An 11,060-nucleotide genomic window follows, 5' to 3' on the forward strand; every position below is an offset into this window, starting at 1 on the left:
AAGTATATATATATATTATATATATATATTCATACATACGTATATATAACGTACTATTGAGGATTTGGGTAGGCTTACGAATAACTTCAAAAGATGCATTGCTACCATGAAGTTTCCTTATTACCCAGGAGAGGCTGCCAAATGCAAAATGATATACCTACAAATATATATATATATATATATATATATATATATATATATATATCTATATATTATGTATATATATATATATATATATATATATATATATATATATATATATATATATATGGTGTGAGCCCACAGTATCCCACTGAGCTAGTATAGCTTGCACGTTAATTTTATTTATGAATACACATATTTACCCAGATTACCGTAGAGGCCGGTGACATTCACGGACGAGGCAAACACACCACTTTCATGACGACCGCCCTAAAGTGGGAGGCCGAATTAACTGACCTTTAAAGCTGGAATTTTAAAGCGGCGTGAAAACTTTCGTTTAAAGCTTTGCCTTCCGTGCCCGCTTTGAAGTTCACGTCGTCGGCTCGCGGCGGCCGGGTATTTTCCCTTATTAGTTCTAACGGCGTGGAATTTTCCGTTACGTAACGTTGTAATGGCGTAATACGCGAGAAAACTCCAGTTTTATCGTCCTTGCGTATGCCATTAACAAAGGTCACGGATCCCTCAAAATAATATCGCGAAATGCATTTGCGTGACCGGATGAGCGAACGCATTTATGCCCGGAATGTTTGATCTTGGGGTTTCCAATTCGCTTTGCCGGAAGGATGTTCTCTGGTTGGTTATGTATATGAATTTGTGCATTACTCATTCCGTACATATATTCATGTATAGGAATATTTAGACAGGAACTCTCCTGCGAGTAAGCAGTGTTGATATTCTAGGCTTGACATTTCAGTAGTTTGTTTTGTGTGTGATTTTTTCTTATAGTTAATTTTTGGCCATTAGCGTTGTCTGAGACCTTTCAGATCTTTTGAAAATATTTACCAGGGTTAAATTGTGGTCTGACATTTTTCACCGGATACTATATATATATATATATATTATATATATATATCTATATATATATATATATATATATATATAAATGTGTGTGTACGTTAAGTTTATTCATATAATACTTATTTCTGCTTCAGAAGATCAGTCGATAGTTTTTCTTTGTTAGTTTGGATGTTTTGGAGGAAATGGATAGAAATATATGCATACATTTTATGTGTATATATATATATATATATATATATATATATATATATATATATATATATATATTATATTATATTATATGGCCAGAGATAGCCGTGCCGGTTGTCAAGGGCCTGTGTCCATATCTTAAAGAAATCCATCAGGTGCCTCGTTGTTGACATGATCAGTGATTTATATACCTGGTGGTTAATCACGTGTGGGGGTGGTGGGTCGCAGCAGGAGCGGAGAGGGGTATGGTGTCAGCAAGCTCGTCGTAAAGGAATTACGGATACTCAAATATTAATGAAGATATATTTTTAAAAAATACTACAGAGAGGGTGTCTTTAAAAAATACTACAGAGAGGGTGTCAGTCCTGTTATTGTACGAAACTGAAGGCGAATATAAAGCACCACGGAGACCACGTAACAACTTGTGTTACTTTACTGTAGGATTTACTTATAATATCGTATCTCTTGACTAAAGAGGGTAAGAGTAAAATAACATTCATGATAAGTTTTAGCTAGGGAAATAAATCTGTCATCATAGAGAGGAGACTTCGATGTCATCACGATAAAAATCTTTCTGTCTTGTTTTAACGTTATTCTATTGTTTGTCGCTTATACACTCTTGACATTTTCATATTACCAAATATTCCGCCACAACTCTCGTTTAATATCCAGTTCACTATGCCTCGGGAATAACTTATACCCGCCGGGAATTATGCTTGATAAGCGCTCAGTCATCAGTAAGGTTCTAACCGTTGCTTTATTTAAAAACAACGAATGACAGTGATTTTGATCACTGAGCCTTGGGTGTAAGTTATTTCCGATATGGAGTGAACTGGATATTGTGGCGTAATATTGTTGGTTATTAAGTATGTGGAACGATTACACGAAAGTACTCGGTACTTATTTTTTTAATTTTATTTTGTTTATTTATTTATTTTTATTTATTTTATTTATTTATTTATTTTTGCATTTTCCACCTTTTGGCCAACCTAAAAATAACATATGAATAATGAACGAAAGTCTTGAGATTAAGGAACATTTGAAGAACGGGCTAAATAGTACCAGCTTTATTATGCGTAATTATGCATGTAAAAATAACACGAACATTCACTCCTTCCACACTCACATTCAAACTTTTGTCGTAAAAGTGTTTTTGACGTAAATGTTAAACTGACATGTTTGTAATGCCATCAAATAAAAGCTTTCCAATTGCTTCATAGGTTATCAGTCACAGGTTTCAAGGTATTCGTCCCCATAATAAAATCAACAGACTTGCAAAAATGCGTAATGTTTTGAATATTTGGAATATGGAAGTGGCAAAGGTGACTCGTGGAGCATTTCTTCTTTTTTTTCTTTTTTAGATAGTCATCTATCAATGGTTGTAGAGTTTTTCACGTGAAAAGGTTATACACGTTGTCTCGAATCCATTCCATTCAAGACTTATTTCTCTCTCTCTCTCTCTCTCTCTCTCTCTCTCTCTCTCTCTCTCTATATATATATATATATATATATATATATATATATATATATATATATATATATATATATATATATATATATATATATATATATATATATATATATATATATATATATATGTGTGTCACACGGCAGCAGTAAGGATTTCTTATTTTATACGCACGTAACACATGCAGTGTATATATATTTATATATACATTATAATACACACACTATATGCACGTACGTATAGAATAACATTTTTAAAAATCCTTACTTCTTCCTTGGTATCGGAAGACAGACGTGATATCAAACATTGGATTGTTTAGTGAAGAAAGGAATAAAAGGCGATAGTGATCGGGATATTTCCCTTCCTTTTGAAAGCTTTTCATGCCCATCACCGAAATGGAATGGATGCTCTCTCTCTTTCTCTCTCTCTCTCTCTCTCTCTAGAATTGCTTCCTCAAGCTCAGTTTCAAGGAAACACTATTGAAGCTTTGGTTCTGTGATGAGAAATTTTCTAGATTGAAGGACCAGGCCTCTTCATTTTTTTCAAGTTCGCATTTTGAGAGGTTTTACTGTTAGGATATGTGAAATATATGATGATGCACGTATTTTTCTTATTTATACCTGCTAACGGTTTGTTTTTTTTACTTTGGACATTTTTTATTTTAGATTTTTTTGTCTTTTAAAGTTAAAAATTATAGTATTTTGCTTCTTCTACAAGTAAGATGACTGTATTTCTTAAGTTTTTCAAAGTTCCTCGCTGGACGAGTGGTTTTCGCGCGCGGCAGCCAATTCGGTGGTCCGAAGTTCGTTTCCCGGCTCTGCCAACGTGGAATCAGAGGAATTTATTTCTGGTGATAGAAATTCGTTTTTCGAATAAGTGTGGTTCGGATCCCACAATAAGCTGTAGGTCCCGTTGCTAGGTGACCAATTGGTTCCCAGCCACGTAAAGATATCTAATCCTTCGGACCAGCCCTAGGAGAGCTGTTAATCAGCTCAGTGGTCTGGTAAAACTAAGATATACATAACATAACATTAAGTTTTTCAAAGTGAGCATATGATTGGAAATTGGAAGCAAAGAGAGAAGTGAGAAGTTGAATAAGAGAAATAGAGATATAAAAAGAAACGCATTTACTCCTGAAAACTAAAGCTGCCTTTTTTGATTTGTCAAATCTGGTGCTACGCTTTTTCATATATCTCATTTCCCCTTGACATGAACTGTTCTAAAACGGCGTGATTAACATTAATTACAGTACATGAAATTATATTCCGGAAATCGTGTTTGTTAGGACACTGCTATCCCGCATTACCTAAATTGTTATTTTGAGGTAATGTAATATAAAATTCATACTACAGAGAGCTTACTTAACACACGCTGAGGGAATCGAGTTAATGGACTGGAATGTATACGCTGGAATGTGTCCGTAGAATTTTTCGTCCATTTCATTATGCTTGTGATTCTCTCTCTCTCTCTCTCTCTCCTCATCTCTCGTCTCGTCGTCTCTCTCTCTCTCTCGCTCTCTCTCTCTCTATCTCTCTCTCCCTCTCTCCTCCTCTCTCTCTCTATATACATATATTATAACTATTAGATCTATATATATCTATATAGATAAGGTTATTTATATGTAATATTATATTATGCATAATTTATGTAATATATATTAATATTATATATACTATATATATATATATATTATATGTATTATTGTATGTCTGGTATGTATGTATGTATGTACAAATAATACATAGTATATATATATATAATATATGTATATATATATATATTATAATAATTAATATATATGTATGTATCTATATATATATATTATATATATATCTATATATATATATATATATATATATATATACGCGCATGTGTGGACTGTATATTTAAATATAAATATTTATACATAGTATATATTTATATATGTATATATATGTATTTGTATATATACATATACTGTTGTGTTTGCGTATGTAAATGGATTTTGCAGTAAATAGTGGGGTGATACAAAGGAATGCTACTTCACCTTTTGCAGTTTGTCCTTCTCATCGATTTTTAACGATAAAAATTAGTCGGAAACTGAAGAAACGGTTGAGAGTGGAGCAACGAATGAAACTTGAGTGACTTAGAATATGCAGACTATGCATTTTAATCAGAGATAAGTTTTACAAAGTTTGGTAAAGAGAGTATCTCTATATATAGGGGCATGGAACTCAAAATATATAAATAGATTTTAAAAAAAAGCCGGAGGTAATGATAAGATTCGAACCCGGGTCATCTTGTAAGTAAAATGAACGTGATAACACAACACCACGATTTCTAAATATAAATACACACACATATATAAATATATATATATATATATTATATATATGTGTGTGTGTGTGTGTATGCTTTGTCGTGTTCCCATTAATGTCCACTCAGCATTCTCTTGCCAAGGGGTTCTTATCTATTTGTAGGACACATCTTTTTCACCTTGTAAGCTATGTCCTCACATTAATGTTTTGCGATGGTTATATATATATATATATATATATATATATATATATATATATATATATATATATATATATATGTATATATCTATACTATATATAAATATATATATACCTATATATATATATATATATATATGATATATACTTATATATATATATATATATATATATTTTTATATATATATATATATATATATATATATATATATATATATATATACGATTAATATAATATAATATCATATTATATACTACATTGAAAGTTTTATCTTTCCCATCGATCACTGCTTTCTCACCTGTTCTTTTCATGGTATATTAGGACCGATTTTTCAGCCTTATATTTTCCTTATTCCTGGACATTTCTATTTGCCTTCTCTCTCTCTCTCTCTCCTCTCTCTTTTTATTTTTTCATTGAGTGCTATTGTAAAAACATTATCCTTGTGGCGATATCAGTAATTTTATTGTCTCAAACTTGAATTACAGTTGTGAATCCCGTGACTGAAATTCTATAGGAATAATGAACATTCTCTTCATCCTAGCCCTTAAACGCCAGAGCGGTAAAAAAAAAAAAAATGTCTCCCGTGTGCCGGAAGTGTTTCAGAGTGAGAGCGGAAGCGGAAAATTTTTTTTTTTCAAAAAATCACAGCGCGCTTAGTTTTTAAGATTAAGAGTTCATTTTTGGCTCCTTTTTTTGCCATTGGCTGAAGTTTAGTATGCAACCATCAGAAATGAAAAAAATTATCATTATCATATATATAATGCGATATATGATAGCGCAAAAACGAAATTTCATATATAATTGAATTCAAATCGCGCTGTGCGCAAAACGGTTAAAGGTAACGAGTTACTTTTTTTTCGTTGTAATGTACACTAAATTGCAATCATTTTGGTATATAACACATTGTAAAACAATAAAAGCAACACAGAGAAAATATTATCACAAAATAATGCATGAATTCGTAATGCACGTACGTAAACAAATATTTTTTTCAAAAATTCACCATAAATCTAAATATTGTCCTAGAGACTTCCAACTTCTTTCAAAATGAAGAAAAATGATTGAATATTACTATACTGTAAGAATATTAGCTTACAAATGCAGTTTTAGACCATATCTGACTAGGTAAAGTTGACCGAATGTAGAATTTTTTATATATATATTTTTTTATATGCAATTATTTCGGAAATAAGAAAAGCTACAACCTTCAAATACTTTTCGTTTTATTCTACATGAAATTGCGCACATTTACATATATAAAACTCTATGAAATGCCTAATATGAAATGGAGCAAATATTCCGAGAATGGAACATACGCATTTCGGAGATTTGTGGCGGAGAATCCGCGCGCGGAGGGAAGGAAAGATTTTTTTTAAATTCACCATAAATCTAAATATTGTGCTAGAGACTTCGAATTTGTTTCAAGATGAAGATAAATGACTGAATATTACTAGACTGTAAGATTTTTAGCTTACAATTGCGTTTTTCGACTATTTCGGTAGAGTCAAAGTTGACCGAACGTGGTTTTTTTTCTATTTATCGTGATTTATATGCAAATATTTAAAAATGAGAAAAGCTACAACCTTCAATTATTTTTTGTTGTATTTTACATGAAATTGCGCACATTTTCATATATAAAAACTTTATGTGACGGCTAATTCAAAATGGTGCAAATATTACCACAATCGCACGTATGATTTTTTTCGGAAGAGTTACCGCGCGGATGTAAAGAAAATGTTATTTTTTTCATAAATTCACCATAAATCAAAATATAGTGCCAGAGACTTCCAATTTGTTGCAAACTGAAGGTAAATGCTTGAATATTACTAGAATATAAGCAGTTTAGCTTACAATTGCGTTTTTGACCATTTCGGTAGAGTCAAAGTTGACCGAAGGTTGAAAATTTGTCACTTATCATTTTTAATATGAAAATATTTCAAAATTGATAAAAGCTACAACCATGGGTTGTTTTTTAGTTGTATTGTGCATGAAATTGCGCACATTTTCATATATAAAACTTTATGTAACGGCTAATTTAAAATGGTGCAAACATTACCACAATCGCATGTATGATTTTTTCGGAAGAGTTACCGCGCGGACGTAAGGAAAATGTTTTTTCATAAATTCACCATAAATCGAAATATTATGCTAGAGACTTCCAATTAGTTGCAAAATTAATTTAAATGATTGAATATTACTAAAATATTAGCGTTTTAGCTTACAATTGCGTTTTTCGACCATTTCGATAGAGTCAAAGTTGACCGAAGGTTGAAATTTTGGCACTTATCGTATTTATATGAAAATATCTCAAAACTGATAAAAGCTACAATCATGAATATTTTTTTGTTGTATTCTTCATAAAAATGCGCACATTTTCATATATAATATCTCCATGTAACGGCTATTTAAAATGGTACAAAAATTATGTCAAAGTGACGAAATAATTTCCGAGATGTGTCACAGATACTTTTTAGTGCGGCAAGAAAGAAATTCGCGCTTGCGCGCCTGCATACCTTTATCCGTGAACTCCCAGCATCCCCCAAGGCGCGTGATTCAAGAGTTTTTGGCTGGTAGGCCTAAAAGTATTTTTCCGCGAATTTTTTAAAAAAAACTTTTGTATGTCGACGTAAATACGTCCAGTCGGCACCCGAGAGACAAAAAATGTCGACGTAAAATACGTCCAGTCGGCGTTTAAGGGTTAAGTTTCACTTTCTTTTTGTCGAATGTTTTCATTCGTTAATGTGACGTTTGTTCAGTATACACACACACACACACTCACACACACACACAAACATATATATATATATATATATATATATATATATATATATATATATATATATATATATCAAGGTTATTTACGAAAAATGGCATAGGCACTTACTTTTATTTTCTGTTATTTTTAGTGTCTTGATATCTAATTACAATTGTGAATCACGTGACTGAAATTCCATGGGAATAATGTACATTCTGTCGAATGTTTTCATTCATTAATGTCTATACACTGTGACGTTTGTTCAGTATATATATATATATATATATATATATATATATATATATATATATATATATATCAAGGTTATTTAAGAAAAATGTTATAGCCCCTTACTTTTATTGGTGTTATTTTTGGTGTCTTGATATCTATTTTTAGTGGTGGTTCGCATGCTAGAATTAGCTTTAAGGTTTTGTGTGGCGTTTGTCACGAGAGCATTATCATCCGCACCACCGTCTTTTCTTCTCCGTGCACAGTGCCGCCGAACATCGTGGACAAAGTCAGCAGCAAGAGCAACATTGTCGTGCGCGAAAAAGACAACGTTACTCTGGTGTGCCGCGGAGAGGGCTTCCCGCTGCCCCAGATCAAGTGGAGGAGGGAGGACGGCCAGCCAATAGAAACCTCGGACGGGCGCAAAGGTAAGCATTGATTGGCTGGATGGTCCAGAGAGGCCATTGGAAAAGTAAGTTCGAGTCGGGTGCATTATGATGATTACATTTGAATGTTCACTCTATAGGGCGGCCATTAGACCGGCGGTTTGGATAATGTCGAACTTGCCTCTTTCTCTCCGAATTGGAGCCAACGGAAGGAGTGTGAGGAGGAGGAGGAAGAGGAGGAGGAGGAGGAGGGGGAATATACCAAGGATACAGTTGGAGAATACTAAAATATATTTTTGGGGAAGATAGATTATGTAATACGGATATTGTTATTATTGATATTTTTGGAGAAAAAAATCCACAGTTATTTTAATGTACATATATTTAAATATAAAACTTTAAGGATAGCTTTCGGGAATCTGTTCGGTTCCCCTTATCAATTGATGTATTGATAAGGGGAACCGAAGATTCCTGAAAGCTATCCTTGCAGATTTAAATTTAAATATATGTACATTTACATAACTGTGGATGTGTTTCTCCTTTTGAAGACTCGTGCTACTCTGAGGATTTTTTAATTGATATTTTTAGTAGTTTGGTGTAATTGTCATACATACCTCGAACCCTCGAGGTTAGTATTATTATTTTTAAGGGGAGTGGAATCAAGAGCAAAAAGCCTACTGAAATAAATACGTATAGATACTCTTGATCAGTTGTCCTGGGGAAAGCTTATATATGCTTATAAGATCAGATCGTTTTCTACATAAACACTGCTGAGGTTTTTTTTTTTTTTTTTTTTTTTTTTTGTACGCGAAAAATCATGCTAGGCCGACAAGCTGTAAAGACAAAAACAATGATGAAAAATTGAAGTGACGTGTGTGTGAACGAATTACTCTCTCTCTCTCTCTCTCTCTCTCTCTCTCTCTCTCTCTCTCTCTCATGATATGTGTCTATTAGAAACAACATTATTAATAGAGAAATCATACGGAAAATTATTTTAGTGCTGACCAAGAAGACAATATAGATCAACTTCTCTCTCTCTCTCTCTCTCTCTCTCTCTCTCTCTCTCTCTCTCTGAGGATATGTATCTATTAGAAACAATATTATTGATAGAGAAATCATACCGAAAAATATTTTGGTGCTGATCAAGAAGACATTGAATAAGTCTCTCTCTCTCTCTCTCTCTCTCTCTCTCTCTCTCTCTCTCTCTCTCGTGGTGAGCGAGCCTTCTCTTTGAGTACTAATTACCATTACCACCAGTGACTCAGTCTCAGCATAGTAGTAGTTCACGCTGTATATCTTAAACGTATGTAACTTTGAACTGCAAAGTAATTCGTGATGCTTAGTTTGACATCAAGCAGAGCCAAGCCTAGAATATTGATTATAAAGGAAGATTGGAATACGTTTTAAGAGTTAAATAAAGAATAGAGAGAGAGAGAGATTGATTAATTTATGCCTACTAAAACTGGTGTCAAGTGAGAGAGAGAGAGAGAGAGAGAGCGTAATCAGATAACTAACTAGAAAGGTTCATTGCCTGATATAAAGACAGATTGGAATACGTTTCTGGGGTTAAATAAGGAATTGAGAGAGAGAGAGAGAGAGAGAGAGAGAGAGAGAGAGAGAGAGAGAGAGACTAACCAGCAAACTACCTCGAGAAAGATACATTGTCTGATAAAAAAAAAAAGTGACGAGGTTAATTTTCAAGTTGCCTGCGCATAAGCACAAGCACTTGACAAAGTTTCTTAAAAAAAATAATTTTAAGCTTAATGAGGTAATGCGTCTCGAGGTAAACATTGCTTTTACCAGTCCAATTGTTATCAGTCCAGCTCATCTTCGAGGAACAGATTATAATAGATCAGCCGGTGCCTGTGATGCTTTGTTTAAAGGTGAATTAAAATTTACAGAAGGGAATTGAAGTAAATGTAGAATAGATTGGAGAAGACTTACGTGAACATCTTAAAATGACATCGTTAATAATAAGTATTGTTTGGATTTTAACAACGTAGCCATAGCTGCATTTAAAAGGATAGCAGAAAACCTTATAATTTCGATCAGCAGTTCCATCCTAATGTTATTGAAAAAAGCGAAGATAATCATTGCTGGGCACAGTTTACCTTGCTCTAATGCTGTCAGAAATTTGTGATAAATTCACTGTAATGCTTCATAGAATACATAATCTCATCTGCTGATCTTCATCGCTTTAGATAAAGAGTTATGCGAAGTGCACTCATTCTAAATAGCTGCTTCTCTCTCTCTCTCTCTCTCTCTCTCTCTCTCTCTCTCTCTCTCTCTCTCTCTCTCTCTCTCTCGCAAAGCGAAAGGTCATAATATTCTAGATTCAGTACAAAGTTAGAAGGTTTAGTTTTTTTTAATGTTAGGTGCAATTAATTGAAGAGAAATTGTCATTATGGTTAATAGATTTAAAAGCTATGATTCATGTCATTTACAAAATGTCTGCCGCATTACAATGTACTATGAGTAAGGTATATTCTTTTGGATTTTCCATTATAATATTGAAAGAGCTCGGGCGATTTTTCGAAAA

At 33.0% G+C, this 11,060-nt stretch overlaps 1 protein-coding gene across 3 annotated transcripts in view; it reads left to right on the forward strand.

Moving 5' to 3' along the window:
* LOC135215272 (lachesin-like) overlaps window positions 1-11,060 on the forward strand; it is a 445,087-nt gene that overhangs the window by 372,771 nt on the left and 61,256 nt on the right. For all 3 annotated transcript variants that reach the window (XM_064249820.1, XM_064249827.1, XM_064249823.1), the window contains exon 4: window positions 8,402-8,563. In XM_064249820.1, coding sequence (XP_064105890.1) covers window positions 8,402-8,563 — 162 coding nt within the window. The remainder of the gene's footprint in view (window positions 1-8,401; window positions 8,564-11,060) is intronic.

The sequence above is a fragment of the Macrobrachium nipponense genome, chromosome 19, assembly GCF_015104395.2.
Source record: "Macrobrachium nipponense isolate FS-2020 chromosome 19, ASM1510439v2, whole genome shotgun sequence".
Classification (NCBI taxonomy): Eukaryota; Metazoa; Arthropoda; class Malacostraca; order Decapoda; family Palaemonidae; genus Macrobrachium; species Macrobrachium nipponense.